Genomic DNA, 25,636 nt, shown 5'->3' on the forward strand with positions numbered 1-25,636 from the left:
TTTTTTTTTTTTTTTAATGAGACTAATACTTAGGACCCTCAGATGGTGAACCAGTCCTAATGTCAAGTATCCTGCCAAGGGAAATGAGGGAATAGGGCAAACTAATTTCCCCCTTGTTCCCTTGATATCTTCCCTTCAATTTACTTGTCCAAGAATTTTAGGAATCTGTTGGATGCTTATTCTAGATTATATACTAGGTTCCTGACATTCTTAATTTGCTTTGATAATCCCACTAGCAGAAATTACTTTGACTTCTTTCATTTTCTTCTTCAAAATGCACAACCTTGTTCCATTTTTTAAAAAGAGTTAAAATGATAAAAATATGGCAGCTTCTCTATTTGCTGTGACAGGATTTATTGATTTCTTCAGATTTTCTTTTGACAAATTTTATTGGATATGTTGCTCTATGCCAGGCACTGGGATTAGAACAAGAGGAACTTAGTACTCTTACACTGCAAAAAGTGTAGAGCAGGAGGCAGACAATAAACACATGAACAAATAAAACAAATGAACAAAATAATTATTTGTATGAGTGGTGTGAGGAAAATGGACTGAGAATAAATAAAGGAGAGATATTGTCTTTGTAAAGGTTTGATAAGACCTCCCTGAGGAGTTGATATTTAAGTTACCTGAAGAACAAGAAGGTACAAGCCATGGAGGAACAAAATGTATTTGTATATAATGAAAATATATGTATTTCTTCCCAGACCTCAATCCAGTATATTTTTCCTCTCTCTTACAACTTTGTTAGCTCCATATTAGGTATTCCAATTTTCTTAGTGCAATTCAAAAATATTTATTGAATGTATCCCATGTGTCTTGAACTGTGCCAGATGCCTTATTTTTTTTTTAAATTTATGTATATTTTAATACTATACAGTAGGAATTGACATAAATGAGATAATGGCCACTACAAAGGTTAAGCAACTGGCCTACAGTGAGATGTCTAATAAAGATTAGAGCTCAGATTTGGACTCTGGGCTGTTTGATTTTTACTTCTGTCATATCTCCACTGAGGACACTTTGTGGATCTTCCTGGACATCTCTGGGGTTCGGGTTACCCAGAGGTGGCTGAGAAGCCCTTCACTGAGGGAACCAGTGGGCTGTCTCAATGACTGGCCCTTAATATGGATTTCGGGAACCTTAGCTCCCATCACAGACAGGGGCTAAGAATGTGCCATGGAAGGAAGCCCTGAAAGAATGGACTAGAAGTGATAGGAGAGCAAAAGACCAGGAATCACCTATAAACCAAGAATGGGCAGCAGAGGGCATGGCCAGGATTTCAGGGGCCTCACAAAAGTGGCTATAATTTGTGGCAGTTTCTTTAGCTCCTCTGTGTGCTTCAGACTGAGTCTCCCTGTAGAGGATCTCCAAGAGAGAGCACTACACTGGGCTTGCACGGCTGCCTTGGTTGAACACAGACTGCTGAGTTCGAGAATAAAGCTAAAGTATGGAGCCTGAGCCCTCAGCTGGAGAGGCTGGAGGAGAGAAAGCATGGCAGTAAGTAGAGTCGGCAGCCTGCCACTGACCTAGTTTGCTCCTCATCCCCTCTGGTACATCGGATAGATCAGGGGGAGAAGTATGTGGGTCACTCCTCACACTTTGGCATATCCATGTGTTCAGCGGAGAGTAAAATTCTGTCATGCTAAATCCATCAGACTACCAGTGCTTGTGAAAGTAAATATATTTTCCGGAATCAAAGACTAAGGTGTAGCCAACTGTACTGGGTTGAAGAGTGTTATCCTCACCCCCTACCCACCTCTGTTACCACAGTTGCTGGAATCTCTGAACAAGTGACCTTATTAGGAAACAAGGTCCTAATAACTAATAATTAACAATTAATAATTAATAACTTATTAATAAATAAGTGCAAGATGCACTTAGTTAAAATAAGGTCCTACTAGATTAGGATGGGCTCGAATCCACTGTTCCATGCCCTTAGATGATAACAGAGACACAGAGACAGATGTACAGAAAGAAGCTCATGTGAAGATGGAAGCAGAGATTGGAGGGATGGAGCTACAAGCCGAGGGATGCCAAGGATGGTCAGCCACCACCAGAAATGAGAAGGGAAGCATGGAAGATTCTTCTTCCCAGCCCCCAGAAGGAACCAGCTTCTATGGACACTTTGATTTCAGACTTCCGGATGCCAGAGCCATGAAAGAATAAGTTTCTATGGTTTTAAGCCACCAAATATGTGGCAATTTGTCCAGTAGCAGCCATGGAAATGAATACACCCACCTACGAACCAGTGAGGACTTCTACAGTTATATTCCTCAGGCCAGGAAGAATTGCCAACTGTCACGTGCTGTGACAGTTCCTGTGTGCCCTGACCCATCCTTCATCTCACATCTTACTATGATGGGGTCTGTCCTTCTCTTTCTCTCTACCTATATTCTGATTTCCTTATGGGCAGAGATACAGGTTTAATTCATCACTCTATCCCCAGCTCCTGGAACATACTTGACACTCAACAATATTAAATGAATGAATGAATAAAATAAAGCAGTCTTTCCAAAGACTCAAACTCTAAGCAACTCGCCATTTTATATATTCATTCTATTGATGTTATTAAATGTCTTTTTGGTGCCAGGAGTTGTGAAAGACGTAATGATAAACAAATAAAAGGTCAACATTTCTGCTTTTCAAGGGCTCATTATCTAGGAAGGGGACAGGTTGAGCCTGGAAATAAACACACAGTTGTATTAATAGTGCAGCTAGTTTGGAATGGTGGTAAGTGCTCAGAAGATCAAATATGATAATGGGTAGAGTCAGTGGAGTTTCCTCAGATAGCACTAGGAAAGCCCTCTCTCCAGGAGATGTGTGAGCTGAGACCTAAATCATAAGGAGGATTCAGTTCTTCGAAGGCATGGAAGACAAGCCTTACAGGCAGAGGAAACAACAAGATGCTGCTACCTGGAAAAAGAAGTTACCACATGGTGTTTGGAGAACAGACAGAAAGCTGGTGAGCAAGGTGTAGGGGCCAAGGGGCAGGGGATCACATCAGGAGACATTTTTGTCTCCTGCATCTTCCTCTGAACCCCAAAGAGTTCCTGTCATAGGAGAATGACTTGCATGTTCCTGCAGGGAAGTTGCTTCAAATGAAAATTATATTTTATTTTTTAAAAATCAAAATTACATTTGAGGTTTATGGCTGACAAAAGAGAGTCCCAAGGATCTCTTGCCTAAGAGATGGGGCTAGGGTTTGACCAAGGCCAAAGAGAGGAGAAGCCAGGCCTTGCATTTTCTCCTCATGAGATCACAGTCTGAATGGCCACCCACGGAGGCCGTCCTCACTTGCTGTGGTGTTTATGCCTGGACTTGGCTTTGTTTAAGGCTTCATTTCCTTTGTCTTCTGGCAAAAGGCAAGGCAGACCTGACTTTTGGGGGATCATGCATCTGATGCTAGCTGATATTAGCTGTGAGTCTCTGGTACAAGCTTTTCAGCTCTTCTATGTCTTCTAGTTTGGTGGCAGGGATTCGAGAAGTGGCCTCTTGTTACACAGTTGTTTTGTTTGTCCTTGGCTTTTTCATTTTCATTAAATCATAGATGTCTCTAATTGCTTCCAAGGAGCCAACATGCTCCTTGATTGGAATTCTATGGAAAATAGAGTTTGCTTTATTAAATAGCGTTTCTTAAGGGATTTGAGTGGTCTTTGGTTTCCTCCCCCCGCCCCCCTTTTTTTTGAGTTTTTAATTTGTTGCAATGTATAATCGCTTGCTTCTGTGCTGGAATTGCTCTCCAAGCTTCTACAATTGTGTATTATAATTCCCTTTATTACTGCAGAATCATTTTTAGCCTTCAGTTAAGATGACTGGACAAGAATCAGATTAAATAGAATTAGCATCTACTTTTCATGGTGCACTGCTTCTGAAGCCAATGGTTCCCCTTGCTTACTAACTTTTTTGTGGTTCGGGGAAGGATAAAATAGAAAAATAATCAATATCTGATCTCATCTAAGCCTCACGGCACCCTGGGACACATAGCTGTAAGTATTCCACATTTTACTTCCTTGGAGAGGTGAAATGACTCGTCTAAGGTCATCTGTGCAAAGTGTCAGAAGCACAATGTCAGCCAAGCTCCTGGAAATCCAAAGCCATCTCTCTGTTTCCATCCATAGTATGTTTTCCTGAAATATAAGTGAGCAGAGAGAAAAAAGCTGCTTCCAAGATGTTAGAACAAAACAAATTACATCTAATGAAGTCTTTTAGTGAGTTCCTTCCTGCATACTATTGATAATTATTTTTTTTTAAATATTTTTTTTTAAATTTTTTTATTTATTTATGATAGTCACAGAGAGAGAGAGAGAGGCAGAGACACAGGCAGAGGGAGAAGCAGGCTCCATGCACCGGGAGCCCGACGTGGGATTCGATCACCGGGTCTCCAGGATCGCGCCCTGGGCCAAAGGCAGGCGCCAAACCGCTGCAGCCACCCAGGGATCCCTACTATTGATAATTAATGCTTCTTCTCTACCTGGAGTAAAAGGAATTCTATTGTTAATTAATACAGAGAATGGTAACATACTAGAGCTTAGGGGTATACCAACCACTATATTAGTCAGGGTTCTGCAGGAATACAGAACTAATTGGATGTATGTGTATATATAAGGAAATGGCTCATATAGTTATGTGTATCTTATAAGGAATTGGTTCATGTAGTTATGGAGGCTGACAGTTCTGAAGAACTCCAGGGTAAGGTGACAAGCTGGAGATTCAGAACAGCTGATTATGTAGTTCTGGTCTGAGTCCTAAGGCCTGAGAAGCAGGATAGCCAAAGGTCTGAGTTCCAGCTTGAGGGCAGAAGAAGATCAATGTCTCAGCACAATGAGTCAGGCTGATGGAGGTTTCACTTATTTAGTCTTTTTGTTCTATTCATGTCTTCAATTGATTAGGTGGGGCCCACCCACACAAAGGAGGGCAGTCTGCTTCACTCAGCCTCTCAGTTTGAATCTCATCCAGAAACACCCTCATGGACATATCTGGAATGATGTTTAACCAAATATTTGTACATCTTGTGACCCAGCCAAGTCGACACATAAAATTAACCATCACAACTGCCTAGATTTGAATTTTGCCTTTATCATTTACTTAGTTAAGTGGCGTTGGTCAGATTACTTAACTTCTCTGAGCCTTATTTTCTTCATCTGTAAATTGGACATGGTCATATCTACCTCATGGGAATGTTTGCAAGAATTAAATGAGAGTTCTATAAAGGGCCCAGTATACTGCCTGGCCCAAAGAAAATATTTGATAATTGTTAGTTATTTAATTTGTTACTCTCGCTACATTACTGTGATAATGCTAAGTCCAGGAACATAGAGGCGATGTTTCTGTGTATACATGTATGTTGCATATTTTGAATCTAAAATGTATTTTAAAGTTTTGGCAAATGGCACTTATATTCAAACTAGAAGTCTTGCCACTGAAAGTTATAAGATTCCTATGTGGTTAATGGCTTTGATGTTTGCTTCCTGGGTAACCTTGAACAAGTTGTTCAACCTTTCTGAACCTTGGTTGTCTGTGCTGCTGATTTTGCTAGCGTGGTGTAAGGATGAGCTAGGATGTGGTGTGACATTACTGTGCATGCATCGACCCTCACATGAATATTGACTGGGTGGAGGGGGGCACTGCTTAGTGCCAGGCCCTGAGCCAGAAGCTGGCATTCCCAGTTAGGCAGGATGGAAGTACTGCTACTAAAGGTGGTGGGGGAAAGGGATTGGGAGGAGAGGGAAGGGAAGCTCTGACACGTGTTGACTAGCAGAAATTCTCTGGACCACAGACTAGGAAGAAAGGCAATACATGTAGGGGAATTGGATGGGCATTAGATGGCTTTTAAGAACATGGTACAATGTCTTTTGTGTTAAGTAGATGGGGTGTGGTTATATGACCCTCAGTGATGATAGTTGATTGTTTTAGAAGATATTCCCAAGACAGGACAGAGAATTAACATATACATGTAGGGTTCTAAAGTATTTAAGCAAGAAGGAGGCCTCTTTGACAGTAGTACTCAAGTAGAAGTATTTGTCTCCAATAAAAACTATTGATAAATAATATGAAGACCAGGTGTGCAAAGAAGCTAGCAGGCAGGTGGTGCTGTAGAAGTAGGAAACCAGGGCCCTGAGAGCAGAAGCATGGGCTGGCCTTGGACATGGCTGGGGGACAGGAGACAGAGCAGGGACGAGGAAGGTAGGTATGAAAGCTACCCTAGCAATAATTGTCAGTTGGGCATTGGTAAGCTTCCAAAAGAGAAGGAAAAATAGCTAACGTTTGTTTATGAAGAGTGATATTCATCAAGATTAAGAGTTTCCTGAGCGTGTTCTGTGTTCCCGGCACAAGGTTGAAGTGCTTTACACACATTTGATCCTCACCAGAAACCTATGAAGTCGATTCTGTTGTTATCCTCATCCCCAGTTTTATAGGTTAGAAAACTGAGGCCCAGCGTGGCAGAGGAATTTGCCCAATGTCACACAGCTATTCAGGAGTGGTGGCTACTTGGCCTTGTCATAGAAGGTCCCTAGGACCTAGAACACTACATTGACCACAACACCTTCCCTGCTTAAAACCTCCCTGTGAAGTCTCATTGCTTGTAACGAGTTACCCTCTGTCCTCACCAGCCTCATGTTTGGCTTCTGTCTCCTGGGTCCCAATATTTGGCTCAGATGCCCTCTTCTCATTTCCTTAAATACATCATAGTTTTCCATCCCTGGGGTGGGGCACTTACTGTTTTCTTGCTCCAACTGGCCAAGCCCCCATCTTGTGGCAAATATACTTGAAAAGATATTTGTGTGATGTAAGTTGCCTATGGGAGTGGGGGGCCGAGGCCAGCTTTGTTCACCCTCTGCCTCCACTACCTGCCCAGGATCCTTCTAGATCTCTGTGTTCCACCTGGAAGCCACCTGGCAATGTCTGGAGAAATTTATGTTTGTTACAACTGAGGGAGGTGCTATTGGCATCCCATGGGTAGAGGCCAGGGATGCTGCCACAATCCTGCAGAGCACAGGGCAGCCCCCACAGCAGAGAACTATCTAGCCTCCAATCTCAGTAATAATGAGGTTGAGAAATCTTGTTCGAAAGTGACATTCCCATCAAGGCCATTCTTGGTCACCCTATCTAAAATTTCACTGCCTCTCTACCCCACCATACTTTCTTTTAAAAGATTATTTATTTATTTGAGGCAGAAAGAGAAAATGAGTGGGGAGGGGGGAGGACAGAGGGAAAGGGAGAAGCAGACTCCCCACTGAGCTGGGAACCCCCTCCCCATGTGGGGCTTGATCCCAGGACCCTGAGATCATGACCTGAGCCAGACAGATGCTTAACCCACTGAGCCCCCCGGGAGCCCCTCCAAACTTCAATTATTGTTCTCATTTTCTACTCTACTGTTTTTCTCCTGTGAGCCTGCCACTTTCTAATAAATGTTGTATTTCACTTACTTATTTATTATTTGTCATTCACGAGTATATATGCTTTATGAGAACAGAAATTTGTGCCGTTTTTGTTCACTGCTTTATCATTGATGCCTAGAACATTGTCTAGCACATAGTAGGTGCTCCATACATATTTGTTGCAGGTATGAATGAATTCAGAGTCCTAGGTAACAATTGCCAATTCATTAGAGCATCTGCTTGATTTTTTTTTTTTTAAAGTGATTTATACTGCAAGCCTATTCTACTTTTTTATGTGTGTGGCTTTTTTTTTTTTAATTTTTATTTATTTATGATAGTCACACAGAGAGAGAGAGAGAGAGAGGCAGAGGTGCACACAGGCAGAGGGAGAAGCAGGCTCCATGCCCCGGGAGCCCGACGTGGGATTCGATCCCGGGTCTCCAGGATCGCGCCCTGGGCCAAAGGCAGGCGCCAAACCGCTGCGCCACCCAGGGATCCCCCATCTGCTTGATTTGAAATCCACTTGCTCTCCCTATGGATACTATTCTTGAACCCTAGAAGGTGATGGCATGAGAAATCTTCCCTTTTACCTCATTTGGTGGTGATGCTGCCTCCATTTTAGTCCTGACCAAGATCCCCCAAAATATTTTCCCTAAAGGCAAGAGTGGGGATGGTGGCAGGTAGGTCCTCTTGGTAAGCAATAAATTCCTGAAGAAATTAGTGTTCTGGAAGGATGCCTTTGAAAGCACCCTTAGAATCGTCATTATATTTGACAGATAGAGAAACTGAGGCAAAAGCACATCCTCTAAGGACATTTTGTAAGATTGTTTGATTTGTTTTTGCTTGAAATCACCCAGCAAAGTATCAGGATTAGAATTAGAACTCAGTTTCATGCCTTCCATGGAGATGGAAGGGGGAAAGTGAAAAATCCTGCCGGACCAAATATGGGAGCTGGCAGGCAAACCATAGTTTTCTAAAGCTCTCTTTGCCTTACAAGTTGTGATCTCTAGTTGACAAGGAAGCAAATCGAATAGCTAAATGCAGAGCTTTCTGAGATGCTGAGATGCAAATTAGCCCCAACCACATGCAACTGTGTATTTGAGGTTGGCGTGCAAAATAGAGACTTTGCTTCCATCAGGCTGCATGAAAACTCACTTTGATCAATGGGCACTCTCACTCTTCCCAGGCAGGCATTGTGTAAGGCACAAGGGACCCAGTGAAAAATGAATCAGTGGTCCTGCCCTCAAGGGGTTATCAGTCTCCTGAGGGAGATACACAGACGAGGGCACCTTGTTGGTAATCCACAGTTAGTGGTGATACTGCACCAACTGGCTAATTGGATTATAAATTTTCTGAGAATTGGAAACATTATCTTGGGTGTCTTTTATACCAGCTAACACTGATGGCCAGAATTGTAATGATGAATAATAACTCATCAGTGCTTATTCTGTGCCAGTCACTGTGCTAAGCACCTGAACGTATCAGTTCATTTAAACCTTGTAACAACTCTACAATTACCTACCATTATTGTTCCCATCTTCACAGTGAAGGCCACTGAGACTGAGTAACTTGCCGAGAATCACAGAGCCAAAAAGTGCTGGCATTGGTGTCTAGATCCAGGCTGTCTGATTGCAGAATGGAGGCTGTACCATGAAGTACATTACTGATAAATACTATTTAATATTCTTGGCAGCCCTGGCCTTGAGACTTTTTCTACCATTTAATGACAGTGCTCTTTAGTTGATGTTTACTCTGTTCCAGTCACTGGTCCATGCATTATCTAGTTTAATCCTCATGATGAAAGTGAGGTACCTTTACACACAGTGAATAGACATGGAGAGTTTAAGTAATTTGCCTGAGATTACACAGCTACTAAGTGATGCAACCAGGATTCTGGATACTATATATATTGTATGGAGTCATATATATGACTGAATATATGTATTCTGATATCCAGAATCATGTAATACATGACATTGTATAATGCATACCATATACGGAATCATGCAATATATAGAATTTTGTGTCTGCCTTCTTTCACTTAGCATAATGCTTTCCGGGTATCTGTTATAGCATTCATCAACATTTCTTTCCTTTCTTTGCCAACAGTACTCTCTTACATAAAGATACCACATTTGGTTTATTTATTTATTCATCAGGTGATGGGCATTTGGACTCTTTCTTATTTCTTGCCTACTGTGGATAATGAAGCCATGAACATCCACATACAAGTCTTATATATGACCTCTTATTACTAATATTTTCCCACAGTCCTTTCTCTCTCTCCCATCAGTTCAAAGGGACAGGTTCTGGAATCAGATGACACAAATTTGAATGCTGTCTCCAACATGTATCAGATGTGTGATTACAAGGATTAAGTTGCCTTTCTGAGCTTTGGTTTTTCCACTTGTAAAATGAGGATAATAACAGTAGCTTGCCTGGAAATGCTCAAATGCCTGAAGTAGATAGTGCACAGTGCTCAGTTCATAATTAAACATGCAATAAATGTGTGCCAGGTAAGCAATGGAAATACAAAGAGCAACCCAAAGGAGATAATGTATCCGCCCATGGAGTTTGGAGTCTAATTGCTAAGACGTGAAAAATATAATAATGAGACATAATGCAAAATAAAATAAAAATATAGTACTAGAGGAGTAGTCAGTATGAAGTTCTTTTTAGTAGAAAAAAATTTTTAAAAAATCGATCTCAGTCTATAAAATAGAGACTTTTCAGTAGGTTAGAAGGCCTGGGGGGCTTTCAGCTGGAGGCAACTCTTGGGTGGAAGTCCTAATGAATGAACACAGGTGGTTGGGAAACAGTAAGAGAATGTGGGGTGAGGAGGGTATTGCAGGTGGAGGAACAGAAGGGGTAAAGGTAAAGCTTGTCAAGTTTCAATGTCCTCGGGGAGGGCGGTAGGTGATGAGTTGGTGAACATGCTGGAATCCTCCCACTTTGTGCGCTGGGGCTCTTGGATCACTAAGAGAAGTGATCACCATCCACAAGTTCCCGTATCTCTACCTCTCCAGCACCATATGGCAAGGAACACACCATGTGTGTTCAAATTTTTTTATTTTTTGACAATGACCTGGGTGTGCAATGGCTATTTTACCTTTTCTTGATTACAGATGAAATAGAAAATCTTTTCATGGCTTTATTGACCATTTTCTAGGAATGATACTTTCTCATCCTTTACTCTTTTGCATTTGATTGATTTCTGATTTTTTAAAGTTTTTATTTTAATGTCAGTTGGTTAATGTATGGTTTATTTATTTATTTATTTATTTATTTATTTTTAATGTATGGTTTAATATTAGTTTCAGGTGTACAGTATAGTGATTCAACATGATTTTTGATTTTTACAGTTCATTATATACTCTAGTTACTAACTCTCTGCCAGCCTGTTGCTTAGACTGTAGCATTGTTTATGGTGTCTTTTGTTATGTGGTGTGTTTATATGTTGATATATTCAAATGGATGGCTTGTTTCTTATATGATTTGTCCTTGTAGTATGTTGTTGACAAAAGTTTCCCCTTGCTGATCACACATGATATTCTCCTATTTTCAAAGAGCTTGAAAATTTCTTCTTCATTTATATATTTAATCCATCTGGGATTTATATTGGGTTATGTGAGGTAGAATCAAACTTACTTATTTTTTCCATGTGAAAAGCCGTGTTTATCAAATAGTTTCAACCGTGCTTATCAAAGAGTCCATCTTCCCCTGTGCCATTTTGACCATACATTTGGTTTCTGTCTGCTTTCCAGGCCACCATGCTGTCCTGCTCTGTGTTCTATTTGCTTTCTTCCTTTTACATTATAACATAAGAATGCCTTTGTGTCATTATAAACCATGGGGACACGTTATTTTTAAAGATTCCTCTTTTTTTTTTTCTAGTGGACTTATCATCGCTTCTTGAATCATTCCTCTCTTGTAGGGCAGCACATTGTTGTAGTTTTTATGCTGTTATGAATGCTCTTATGGTGAATATTTTTGTGTATAAAGCATTTACATATTTTTGGATTATGTCCTTTGGATGGATTCCCAGAAATAGAATTACTGAGTCAAAGGGCATAAATATTTTTAATGCTTTTAATTCATGGCATATATTTATTTAAAAAATTAAAGTGCATAAAGATTCTGGTAAGTTCCTGGTACTCATTATGTAGTTGCAGTCAACTGGGCTATGACAAGTCTGAGTCTGGGAATGGCTGCCCAGTGGAAGCAATTAATGCGGTCTCCTCAATAGATTTATCTTGTCTTTTTTCTTGTTTGTTTAGCACATTTTTTTGTATATTCATTTATTCTGTCATTTACTAAGCACCCATTATGTGCCTGGTTCCACCCTAAAGGAGGCAGCAGGATCCCATGCTCCCAGTGAATTTTTCCAGGTGGTGGGAAGACAATAAACAAATTTAAAAGTCTAGTGATAAGTACTTCCTGGAGGAAAAGCATTGACTGATGTGATAGTGAGTTGGATCCTATAGATGACATGGTCACAAGTGATGGGGAAGCTGAGATCTGAATGACAAGGGAGAGAAAGCCAGGTCAAGTAGAGGAAAGTCATTCATCGCTGGTGGCATAGCTTATGCAAAGGGCTCCATGGCAGAGTGGAGGATGGCCCTGCAGCAGAAACAAGGTCCTTGTGGCAAGGGCCTGGATTTACAATCTGTGTGGACAGTGAAGTTAACTGAAGCCAGAGAGGAGGACCAAGTCCTGACCACAGAGGGCAGTGTATGCCCTGGCGAGAACAGCAATGAGAAACCACCAGAGGGCTCTAACAGGAGTGATGCAACCGGTAGGCATTGTTTAAAGGTCACACAAGCTTCTCTGCAGAGCACATGCTTCCAGGGAACCAGGGTCCTGGTGGACAGAAGGATGGGGAAGTGGTTATGTTGTCCAGGCTGGAGTTACTAGAGGCCCAGACAAGGGGTGATGGCAGAGAGAGAAGATGGTGGATGGGTTCCATTAAATGTTGAAAGTAGATTGATGGTAGTTACTGACAGAGTAGAAAAGAGTGGGGTTAAGAAGAGAGGAATCAAGAATGTGTCCCGTAAGTTTGGCCTAGGGGACTGGGAAACTGGCATTACATTGTTGGGAGGGAAAAGACTGGAGAGAAGAAGCCTGGGATGGGGTGGAAATGGGAGTGGGTCTGGCTTCAGCCATGTTCCGTCTTGACACCTCCCTGGTTCGTAGGTGGGGCCGTCAATGAGGTGGCTGGTGCCACAGTTCTGGAGTCCCAGGGAGATGCTGAGAGATGTGGTACAGGGGTCACTGGCAAATCACAGAGAATCTAAGTCCTCTAGTAAACAGATATGTAAATAGAGAAGAAAATGGAAACCTTCAATCATGGTCAAGATAAACCTATCTTCTGAATATGCTCGTTTTCTTGTATTTAGCTTTGTGAACAAAAATCTTTTAAAAATTTTTTCCCAAGTAGAAAGAAGGAAAAGTTTTCCTCGAGTTTTCTCTTCTAAGTGGGTCCCTGATGCCTCAGTCCTGGCCCAGTCTCTTCCAATTTTTAGTGATGACTCCAGGAAATGTTCCTTCATTTGATTCTGGTGCGATTGGGTGGGTCACAAAAACAAGCTTTTGCATCTTGTGAGTGTTTCCAGAAATGTATTCCTGCCTGCTGTGTTTATGTTGGAACAGAAAATTTGTACCTGATTTTATGATGAGCTTTTCTCAAGATAACTTGAGACTTGGTGCCTTATCACATCATGTTGCATCTCAGGACCTGTGGCACCCAGGTGCTGTGATGTAATATGAGATACAGTGCTTACCGCTGCAGAAGGGCTACCAACAAGACCTCTGCTTTTTTTTTTTTTAATTTAAAGATTTTAGGCATGAGCAGGAGGAGAGGCAGAGGCAGAGAGAGAGGGTGAAATAGGCTCCTTGCTGAGCAGGGAACCCAAGGTGGGGCTCTATCCCAGGACCTTTAGATCATAACCTGAGCCAAAGGCAGACGCTGAACTGACTGAGCCACCCAGGCACCCCAAGACCCCTCCTTCTAGAATAATGCCTTGCTGTGTCATTTTCAAAGGGGATTTGCATGGGGTCCCTAATATATTATTTTTGATATGTTAGAGTCTATGTCTCCATGTTGGAGTGGAAAACAGGAAGTTTAATTATGAAGAAAACATTAGTTCTCCTTCACCAGAGGAAAACTACCAGAATGATACAGATCAGAATTGGCACTGAAGCTCTGTGTATAGAACTGAATGTTCAGGGATCAAAATGATTAGGAATCAAATTCCAGGGTTGCCTCTTACTTGGTCTGTGACCACCTGAGGCATCAGTTTCCTCACATAAATTGTACCAGTTTGATCGGGATACTGTAAAGTCTAGGAAATAAGTCATTGCAGAACTCTTAGCATTTTCATTGATTCATATAGTAAATAGGTAATACCGCTATGTACCAGGCATGTGAACAGAGAAGAGAGTGGAAGTGTTCAACCGTAATGAAAATACAACTATTGTTTTTCTTCAGAATTTCAAAAATATGCTTGGGTTTCATTAAATAAATATTTATTTTGTTAATTATATAATTATAATAATCAAGAAACCAAATACTTATCTGTTGCATTTTGGCTAGCTATTTTGTGCTGTATATGCCAAATGTATGGATATAGAGCCTACCCTCATAAAGCTTACAGGAATAAAAAAATTATTCTTTTATCATAGTTATGAAAAGTCCAGTGGCAAAAAGCTCAGCTTTGGATGCATAAAACATGTATACATCTTAGTCATTATTTTTAGATTATCATAAATAACATTTCTCTCCAGAATGCTCACAATTAATTAATGGTTTATTGGGTCAAGAATGAAGATTGAAATACATGAATTTTCCTGGTGTATGGGGGAAAAGGCACTGATGTATCTTTTGCTCAAGAACCATACCTGCCAGATGCCAAGACTTGTCTTTCTGCCTGTTTTAATGCACTTCTTTCCCAAGGCAGCGTTGATGAACACTAAAGAGTGAAATATAGTGAGCACTTTCTGAAGGGAAGCCTTGGATTGTGAGTTGAACCCTGAGATGTTCTATCAAGACACATAATTTACTAGTTGATACCATGCGGTTTAAAATTTCTGTTAAAATGATAGCTAATGTTTATTGCTAAATAAAATGCAATTTAAGCGAGAATGAGCAAAATCATAGATGACAAGGAGAGAAGAAAAATGCAATCCCTGGGACATGAGCATTAAAAAAAAAAATCCCATGATAAATGAAAAGAGGGGATTTAGAATGCTCTGCCTGTGTCCATCAAATGCTCTTGCAAATACTGGTTGGTTAGAGCAACTGAGGCTACCATATTACTTTTATTCCTGTGTCTTGATGTAGAATTTCACAGATGTGCTTTGGGCTATATGTTCAAGGGGGGGAACCCCAAACATTTGGTGCACTCAGGGCTATTGGATGTTGAAACAAGTAAGAAGACCATAGATACCTGGAAGATTACTGTTCTGGATGAAAGAACATCATGATAGAGTGGTTTTAAGAGCTCAAACTCAAGAGCCAGGGTCCTTGTGTTTGAACCCCCTGCAGCTTGATTGCTACGTGATCTTAAGCAAATACTGAACTTCTCTGTCCCTTGATCCTCACATTTATGAAATGGGGTTCTTAGAAGGACTTATCCTATAGGATCTCTGTGAAATTTCAAGAGTTTGTATTATTCAACGCATTAGGAATGGTGGCTGGCACTAGTAAGTGCTCTGTGATGGTTGACTACGATTATTAAATGTGGCTAATTTGGAATAAACCCGGTTTGATACAAGGCTTTCTGGTTGGAAGAAAAAGTGACTGGGGATTAAGGAAGTGAAAAGGCTTTTGTAGTTGGAGAAAATAAGTGACCCGCACTCCCTTAGTACAAGGGGGCTTCCACGAAGGGAAAGGCACGAGGCTGGGGGTTTTTATTGTCTCCTGTCTCAATATAGGAGTGTGATTGGCAAAGAAATTTTGGGAAAGCAAGTCTGATCCAATGTGCTTCTTCCCGTGTCCTTGAGCGCGTTCATTTTTTCTTCAGTGTCTTCTGAGGGAGGTTAGCTGACATGTGCAAAATGGGAGTGACCGAACTGGTAAGATACAAATTAATAGAGTGCTGTCCATGTGTGAGTACAAGGAGGTAGCGTTGTAAGATGTTATTTTCTAGAACCACAAGATACTAAAGAAAGGCAGTGCTCTTCTCATCTTCCTGTTTCCAGACCCCTTCACACACTCTCTCCACTTTGACCTGTTTAAGTTTATTTTCATAAAAAACACATTTTTTCAAGAAATAGATGCTTTATGTATGGTTTCATTCTTTAGAGGGGGTGTATGTGTGCCACGTGACAAGTGGTTGCCATGGTAATTTCTCATTATTGTTGAATTGAAAAATAATTACTCTGGCAAAAATCCCACATAACCTGTCAGTACTTAAGTTACAGATGCCGGGGGGCAGCCCTAGCACCAGGATCCTGGTTTTGGTGGAGAGGGACAGAGATGGGAAGAGGAGAGAATCTGGGATGGAAAGAAAATGCTTTTGTGGATTTTTAAATGTAATTAAGCCTCTTTTCTGCTCTTTGACCTGAGTGTATCTCTCATCCTGATATATGATTTGGCTGCCAGGGATACTCGGACTCACCTGTGAGATGGACGAGAGGACCAAGGATTTTAATCACAGAAATGCATACAGGAGTTTATTTGGAGTGGAGAGGCTTCTGTGGCATTTTTGCCTAATTAAAATATACGAGAATTGTCGACATCACACCCCCTGCCTGTGTTTAGGTTGAGTTAATTTCATCTTTATTTACCTGGAGGCTGCTCTCTGCTATTGTTACTTTCCAGCTTTGGGAAAAGAATCCACTTTCTTACTTATTAATATTCACTAAACACTAAATATGTGCTGTTCAGATACCAAACAATAGCAAGGATTGGAAGGATCTGTCTGTTTGGAAAATGCATGGCCTCGATCAGGAGCCTTGTGGCTGGCAGGGTGTACAGAGTGGGATCACCACCTCCTCCCACGTGGATTCTGTTTCATGAGTTATTTTGAAGGACCACGAAGAGCCTAGGCTTTCGTTCTTGTGTCAGCATCAAGAAATAATCCTCCTTTTGGTGAATGAAGCCCCGGAGATACCCTCTGCCTTAAGAGAATAATAGGAAAACTGTTTAATTTCATTTTTTAATTTAATAGTTTGTTATTATTCCATTATTGTGTCTTCTTTGGACTCTTAGATGCTCATCCTTCTCCTGGCAGGCTGGACTTTGTTTTGTAATTAGGTTGATCCTTTTATTGGATACTGCTTGGAAAAAGACATTGCTTAGAAATGCACCTTGTTTCATCTTTACCCATGCATCAGTCCAACCAGAAGTATTCAATTTGGAAGCACAGAGACCTCCTTATATAAGAGTTAAAATATAGACAAGTACATACCCCATACCTAGGTACGGGCAAATTAGATAAAGGCCCCAAAGAACTTCTTACACATGTGCACAAAGGGACACTATAAAGATACTTATCTCAGCATTGTTGTAATAGCAAAAAATTAGAAACTATCTAAAGATCATTAGTAGCAAAATGCTTAAATAAAATACATTACATTCATTCAGTGCACTGCCATGTAGCTTATACAGGGAAGAAGAGGCCCTAATATATAAAACAGATATGTCTCCAAAAAGCAATGTTGAATGAAAAAAAAAAAAAGGCAAGTTTAAGGAAAGAAACATAATGTACAATATCATTTAAATAAAATATTAAAAACAAAATAAGACTGTATATGAATGGAGTCATGCATGTGTATAAATATAAAAGATGGGGTAGGGAGAGCCATATGAATTCCACGAGACAGTTGCTTATGGGAGCCTGGGGAAGGGGAGAAGAAAACAGAGCAGGATATGGGGACCCAGGACATTTATTTTTATTTATAATTTTTAACTCCTTTTAAAAAGGAAAATAAGATATCATTTTAATAATTGTTAATTCTGGATAATGGGCCCATGGGTCTTCACATATCTTCTATTCTCTATTTTAAAAAATTGATAAAGTAAAACCTCACTTACTTAAGTTACAGTCAGTACAGTGTATTCATTTAACCAACATTTTGCTGAAAAGCACAAGAAAAATACCCCAAAGGTGGCTCAATAGAGTGGCGATGTGGGTATGAGATCATTTTGAAAATTTCGGTCTCCATGTGAACTTCTCACATGCACGGGTGGTGCATCTGCTCACACAAAGTGAAAGAGACAACTTAGCTTGAATGCCATCCTGGTTCCCTGGCCACTGAGTTTAGACTCTCAAGACTCCCAGGGTACTAGCTGGAGAGTTTGTGTGGATATAGCCTTTCCATTTGCTCATTCCATTTTCCTGTTCCTTATTGGGTCATCTATAGGTGGGAGCTCTATTGAGGATGGAGCCGTGCCTAATATCTCATCCCTTCCTTCCTTAAGTATTTCCCAGTTTACTACAGGATTATAAGACAGTGATTCAATTATACTTTGATTCATGTGCTAATGGGGATAGAGTTTTCAAGGTTTCTCAGCATAGGAGACAGTGAAAAAGGAGTGCAAAGACTGGGGCTTGGCCTATGCTGTGCATCGCAGGCCAAAAGAGCAACATACGCAAAGATAGGGAGGCAGGCAATGGTTAACCAGGAACCCTTGGTTCATAAAGATAAGTTGTGTGAGGTCCTTTGGCTAAACACAGGAAAATTGGCTGTGTCTGGTGCCTTTTTAGTGTGATAATGTGATAAGAATGGCTTTTCCCTTAATATCTTTTACCATGTACATAGCAAATGTCATATCTATTATAACTACTAGTAACTGATGTGCACACCCCTTCCATACATCTAGCAATATGATTGGTTGGGCCCTTGGTTTGTTTTTGAGGTAATTTACCATAACCTTTACTTGGAAGTACCAAAACGTTGAATTTGGCCTACTTGTCAGTCTCAAGGCACCTCTTGGCTAATCTCCAAGTTTGATTTGAAGGGATTAAACTGCACCTCATCCCCTTCAAACTTCAGATTTGGTGAGCTTCTCTGTAATCCTTGCTTCAAAACACCTTGGAAACTTTACTCATGCAGCCTCCGACTGGTCAACTTGCTGAGCTTGGCCACGTTGTCCACTTTGCAAGGAGAACTGGGAATTTTGTGGTTCTTCCATTTCTCCAAAGATGGAGGTTTACAGTCAAGAGGTGAGAATACAGCCTGTAGATACAACTGCAGAATGTTAACCAGTCATTTTTTCTTATATTCCCTCAGTCCTTTGCTCTTCTTCACATGTGGCCAAGCAGAACACCTGTGGCCTTTGCAAGACTCATATCATTCTAGATGACTGAAGTTGAATGACAGAGGGACTGATTTGTTATCATTGCCCACAGCTCATGAAGTGGCTGTGAGCTAAGAACTGAGCTTCTACCACTCAAGACTGTCTGATTTCTGCCAGAGGTTTCTTACTTGGTTCCATAGAAGCCTTTGTAGCTGCATTTCAGCTAGCCTGGACACCTAGCCTTGTTATTATGCAAATGTCTTCCACCAATTGTCTAACTGATCCCAGAAACTATAGGAGGCAGCAAAATAGAAGGAAGGGGTATATAAAGAAGAAGCTGATTTCCAGGGCAAGCATATGAATTTGAGGGAAAGGGGACAAAAATCTGAAAACATCCAAGTCAGAGACCTGCTCTAGCAGAAATTTCTTCTAGGCAATGCTGGCCACTTCTTCTTCTTTTTTTTTTTTTAAAGATTTTTTATTTATTCATTCATGACAGACACACACACACACACAGAGAGAGAGAGAGAGAGAGAGAGAGAGAGGCAGAGACAGAAGCAGGCTCCATGCAGGGAGCCCGACATGGGACTCGATCCTGGGTCTCCAGGGCTGAAGGCAGGCGCTAAACTGCTGAGCCACCAGGGCTGCCCTGGCCACTTCTTCTACACATGTGAACCACCTTCATCCTCAACCTAAGTTGAAAAATCACTTTTTAAGCAGAATTATTTGAAGAAAATCATGGACTGGTGGGTTCATCAATCAAAACAAATATATTGCTCCTGTGGAGGATATTGATAATGTGGGAGGCTGTGCATGTGTCGGGGCAGGGGATAGAACAGAAATCTGTGTCCTCTCTCACAATTTTACTATGAACCTAAAACTGCTCTAAAAGATAAAATCAATTTTAAAAACCGGACTGGAGTCAGGCAGACTTGTAAGTGAACTTTAGATTGACCACTTTCTAGCTGTGTGATCTTTACTGAATAGTTGAATGTTTCTGAAGTTTGGATTCTCTATTTTAGGGTCAAATGAAACAATAATGAATAATAATAGCTGCTATTGATTGAACATATTTATTATGTGCTAAGTGGTTACTTTTTAGCCTCAGTGGGCACTGAAATTATTATTCCCATTTTACACATGAGCAAATAGATGCAAAGAAGTCAGGTGATGTGACTAAGGTCCTCCAGCTATTAAGAGGCAGGGCTTGCATGTTGAAGTCAATGTGACATAGAGGTTAGAGATATTAATTCTCTATGAGGCTGCCTGCCCGGCCCCTTGGTAGCAATTTGAAGAGCTGTGAATATAAGAGGGTACAACTCATGTAAAGCCCTTAGAACATACTGGGCTATGGTACTACTATTACCCCAGCTCCCCCTCAGCCTCCACAACATTCCTTCCATAATCTGCTTCCCTCACACACAGTCAACACAAGACTGGTCTATACTTGACATTTAGCAATTTTTTGTCAAAGCTTTACTCCTTTTATTTCCTTTCTTACATAAACACCTGTCCTCTTATAAATAAGGACTAAATTGAAAAGTTTCTATTTGTGTGCTGGGGGCAGTTGTCAATTATAATTTAAAAATTTATCAAAAATTTTATATGCCATTCTGGAAATATCTGTCAAGAGACAAAGAAGGGTCTCAACAATCAAGATCTTTTTATTTTTTTCTTGAGATTTTTATTTACTTATTCATGAGAGACACAGAAAGAGGCAGAGACATAGGCAGAGGGAGAAGCAGGCTTCCTCTAGGGAGCCTGATGTGGTACTTGATTCCAGGACCCCAGGATCATGATCTGAGCCAAAGGCAGACGCTCAACCACTGAGCCACCCAGGTGCCCCAACAATCAAGATCTCTTGAAAACTTTGTAGAGTAAGTTTCTCGGAGTTGGGTCTGTGATGGTATACACTAAAGGATTTCATTCATTCATTCATTCACTCATTCACTCATTCAATCAGCCACCCCCCCCCCCAAATATATATATTTTGTAACTATTCTGTATCTGGCATAATTTACATGTTTGAAAATGTTCTTCTAACCAAAGCCAATTGACTTTTGTGTGTGTGTATAATTACCCGATGTAACCTTCTCTTACCGCACCTGTCCTAACACTTCCTGAGACACTGACTCATCTTGTTACATTGCAGTTGGTTGAATTGAAGAGCATATCCCCTTCCTGGATCGTTATGTCTTTCTTAGCACCCGCCAACACTTGCATGTCTAGGTGGAATGGACCCCGAGCCACTGCTCCTAGGCAATTGTTACACCTCACTTCAACCCAAGTCCTCCTTCAGCCTGGGTTCTCCCTGGGCTTTTCCTTTTCACTGCTCCATTTCCTAGTGGGAATGCCTGCCAGAAACCCAGAGTTAGGTTCCAGGTAAACGCAGGTGCAGGATCTGATCTAGTCACGGGGCTATGAGTAGTCACCAGGGCAAAAGAGAGTTGATACATCTCTGTTCTGAGTTTTAATTCTGTTGTAGGCAGGTGCCTTTGCCAGGTAAATGCATTATGAGTAGTGAGATGAGAAGAAACATGCTTGATTCATCAACAGGCTGCTTTACAAAGTGCATTTTTGATGCGGTTCTTTACAGCATGCAATGTTTCATCACTTACAAATGATGTTAAAGATGGCAAGTAGAGGCAGGAAAGGAGCATTTTATTGATCTTCACTGTGTCCTGGGCATTCTGTTGGGCACTTAAGGCCCACTCATTTATTTAATCCTCACGTCAATCCTGAGAGATAATTATTATTGTTGTTATTGTCACATGTACTCTGCAAGAAAATTACTGTTGTTGTGTTCTTATAATTTTCCTCAACTTGCAAGTCAGGATACAGGCTCAAGGAGGTAAAATAAATTGTCCATGCTCACATGGCTGGGAAAAGACAGTGTTGGGACGAAGCCTGAGTCTGAAGATTGCCCATGGGAGTGAGTTCTGCCACTGATGTCGTATCACTGATGGTACTGCATGGTGCTAGATGGGATGCTGTGGCATTCTCCTGGGTGTGAGTCCTGGCAGCATGGCAGCACCGTGAAGCAAGGAGCTGGACAAAGAAACCAATCTGAGACAAAATACTCCCTTTCCACTCTCCTTTCTTTCCAAGTCTTTTTTAAAAAATATTTTATTTATTTATTCATGAAAGACACAGAGAGAGAGAGAGAGAGAGAGAGGCAGAGACAGAGATAGAGACAGAGGGAGAAGCAGGCTCCATGCAGGGAGCCCGATGTGGAACTTGATCCGGGGACTGTGGAATCACGACCCTAGCCAAAGGCAGACGCTCAACCACTGAGCCACCCAGGCGTCCCCCTTTCTTTCCAACTCTTAACCTCTGCCTTTGCAAAGACTGCCAGTGAAATGAGTCAGGTAGAGGCTGGGGTCTGAAGTCAGAGGGTCTGAGTTGAAATCCCAGATCCACTATTTATTGGCTGAGTGTACTTTACATTTGTGGCAAATTACCTTTACCACCTGTGCTTTGGTTTCTGCAGTTGTAAAGTAGGGATAATACATAATGTGAGTGGCTTCATTCATTCACTGAACAACTTCTGTTGAGTAATACTTATGGGCTCGACACCTTTAGGAGCCTGGGAGACGAGTAAAACAGAGCCGCTGCTCAGAAAGAAAGTTATACAGGAGAGAAAGGACAAAAAACCAACAAACCAAACAAACAGCAAAACCACCCCAAAACAGCACCAAACAAGAAACTGGGAAGTAGTAAGGAGTGAGAGGGAAAAATACACATCAAGTACTTCGAATAATGCTTGGCATGTGGTAAGCACTCAATAAATGTTAACTATTATTCTTTTTCCATCTGTGTAGCAATTTGAAATAAAATAAACCAGGATACCAAGGCTCTCAGTTGGGGTTTCTTTCCACAGCTGCTTCTTCCACTTCCAAGCCCACTGATTTTTCTAGAAACTCTGACAGCTTCCATGACACCCAGGCTTCATGCTGTGGTCTTGGGTCTGGAGGGAGGCTGCCTGTTGGTTGCTCACTTGGCTGTCTCCTGCTAGTGGGTTTGAGCCCTTTGAGGGTAGGGACCAGCCTTTCAACCAGCTGTGTGCTCTGAGGGCCTGCACGTAATAAGTGCTCAATAAATATTTGTTTTTGAGGAAAAAAAAGGGGAGGTAGTTTGTATGTGGAGCCATGAATCGCCCCTGGGTGCTTTTATATTTACTGTGTTTTACCAAGAAAAGTGTTGGCTTTCGGTGTGGTGATTGGGAGGAAGCCAGGAAAAAAAAAAAAAAAAAAAAAAAGAGTGACCAAAAAATTCATTTGCTTGAGCTGTTGCTCTCTGAAATGAGAACAGACAGCATCAATCTTCAGTGGTCCTTTAATTATTCTTGCCAGGACTGAAGGCTCATTCCTGACGCCTGCCAGTGACAACAACTTAATGTTGTCATAAGCAGAGCAGCTTCACGGGAAGAAGAGAGGCTTGCAGTATCTCGGCCAGGGCCAGGGCCGTGGGGGCCCCTGAGTGGGGAGCTGCCCTTCCCTCATCTGACAGGCAGCTGCAGAACATCTCCTCCCAAAGTCTGACACTAACCAGCAATTCTCTGGGAAAAGATTGTGCTTAAGAATTTGGGGGTGCAGGGGGCAAGATGCAGAGCACAAGGCCAGGTATGATTCCCAATTTTGAATATGGCACTCAATGTAACCTTCCTAATTCACTGTTTGTAGGAGCCCCTGTCCCCCTCAATGATTAAGAGTGATTTTAACTGCCTTAAATTGGGTCAGTTTCAAAGTGTTTTCTGGATGAGCAAAAGGAGCTCAACCCAAGACAAACAGAGTTCATTCACATGGATAGTTTGCATTCTGCTGAACTGTTCTATTTTTAATAAGCATGTTAATAGCAAGGCAACAAGATTGCCTATAATCTTAAAACAATCCTCCAGAACAATCTATATGTGTGTGATGGGTGTTTGTGCACCGAGTACCCCAAATATTATCTATCTTTGTATACCCATGTGACAATACGTGTTTCTCATAGGATATTTGTATAGGGCAGGGCTACCAATCACACACACCCCTTTTTGCATTAATTGTCTTAAAAAGTTGCGATATGACAGTTTCTGTTTGTAAAATCATATTCTTAAAAGAGCAAAGAGAAAGAGAGACCAAAAAGAAGTTGAAATGTGTTTTACATTGAATGTAAACCCTGTTGTTAAAAAAATGTCACACTGTGTTCCAGAGTCTCCCCAAATATGTCCTGGAGAATTAATTTTCATTCAGTTTACATTAACTAATTTATTGAATTGGAATTCAGTCCCCATTTGAGGCAATTAATTTGAGGAGTGACCACATGCTCACCCACCCGCCTTCTAGAACACCCACACACATATATGCTAAATAACAAGCAAGTGGTGACGGGGTTTGTCTTTGTTTTTCCTTTTCTTTTCCCCTTTTGAGGTATTTTCTGTTCTTTCCTGTTAAATAAATTATCTGTCTCTTTGCAGGATAGTGACAACCTTTGGTGGGACGCATTTGCCACCGAGTTTTTTGAAGACGATGCCACATTAACCCTTTCATTTTGTTTGGAAGATGGACCAAAGCGATACAGTAAGAAAGAAGTTTATTTTTCTAATATTCCTTCTTTTTGCGCCTGTAAGAAAACCACAGGGGTCTTCGGAGAATAGCACAGGGCTGACAGCCTGACAATAACACCTCCACTCCTGACGAGGTTCTTGCTTTCGATCAAGGCATTGTCACCGGGTGGCAGCCTGAGTCGGCTGTGAGAGCTTTCCTTCGAGGCTGAGAATGTTTGGGCACCTGTCTGTTTAGAGAGCGAGGCAAATATGAACCAAGTCACCCAATGATAAGTGGGAGCTGGATTGCGGGGTTTGCATCTGTCTCTTTCCTGTGACCCTCCTTTATCCTTGACAGCTGACACTTAACACCCAATGTTCTGCTTCTGAAGGTTCCTTTAAAAAAAGAAATTCTCACAGTCACTGTATCAGCCACAGCCTCCTAATTTCTTCTTATCAATTATCTCAGGTATTTATTTGACAAGTGCTATCTTTTCTTCGGAGTGGAGGGGGCCATCGCTGCTTTGAACATACAGTTTTGGATTAGTGTTGACAGAATTATAGTTCCTTGTCTTTCTGGCAAGTGATAACTCTGTAAAGATCCTCAAATTACTGCCTGTGGCACGTTGGGTAGCAGCTGATCTGTCCTGATTAGGTTCAGCCAACTTGTCAGAGATCAGATTTGCTAGTTGTGCTATAAGACCAAGAGGCAGAGAAACATCAGCACAAAAGCAATTAATGTCTGGTTAGATCAGAAAGAGATGTGTTTTCAGAAATCAGCATTGCACGTATGAAAGGATCTGTCAGAGGATAAAACATCCCAAATGTCACAAACACGGAGATGATGATGGAACCAGCCACTGTATGTATGAAAAAGTCAATCCAGAGCATTGGGCAATTGATAGATAATAGGGCTCATGATAAACATGATTAAAAGCTGTTTGTTGCTAAATGTATTTGAAAGACACTAGAGGGTTTTTTTTAAACTTTAGAGTACTTTGGACAACTTAGTAGTATTTTGATCTATTGTATGATGAGCTGATTAATTATGCTACTATGTGCCTGGTGATGTCGCCCAAGTGGCGAACTGGGGAGAGCAGGACAACTTGAGTTTGCTGCCCAATTGGAACTCATTGCCAGGAGCAGCTCTTTAGATTTCTTTGTTGTGAGCTTTTAAGGGCATGGGACATTTCTAATAAGTATTATGGGTGAGGGGGGCTGCTGGTGTGCTGTTTTAGAGTGTCTTTGCATTCAACATAAAGACTCCTACTGTAAGCACTGGCACGCCCAGCTCATGGGGGTCCTGAAGAGTTAACCTGCTCTCCTGTGTGTGGGGGGTGCCTCCTAGCAGCCTCATGCCCTGGAGAGGAGGAGAGTCGGGTGCAGAAGCTGCTGTTTCAGAAGTCCCGGGAGATAAATGAACTCAGCAATCCAACAATTACTCTCTCCCCAAAAGCCCGCCTGATCAATGGTGAATAATTCCAA

General features: G+C 41.3%; 1 protein-coding gene across 11 annotated transcripts in view; it reads left to right on the forward strand.

The window, feature by feature from the left end:
- Nucleotides 1–25,636, forward strand: part of LDB2 (LIM domain binding 2) — a 376,014-nt gene that overhangs the window by 114,446 nt on the left and 235,932 nt on the right. For all 11 annotated transcript variants that reach the window (XM_025437952.3, XM_025437955.2, XM_025437959.3 and 8 more), the window contains exon 2: nt 24,083–24,185. In XM_025437952.3, the coding sequence (XP_025293737.1) occupies nt 24,083–24,185 (103 nt within the window). The remainder of the gene's footprint in view (nt 1–24,082; nt 24,186–25,636) is intronic.

This window comes from Canis lupus, chromosome 3 (assembly GCF_003254725.2).
Source record: "Canis lupus dingo isolate Sandy chromosome 3, ASM325472v2, whole genome shotgun sequence".
In the NCBI taxonomy this organism is placed as follows: Eukaryota; Metazoa; Chordata; class Mammalia; order Carnivora; family Canidae; genus Canis; species Canis lupus.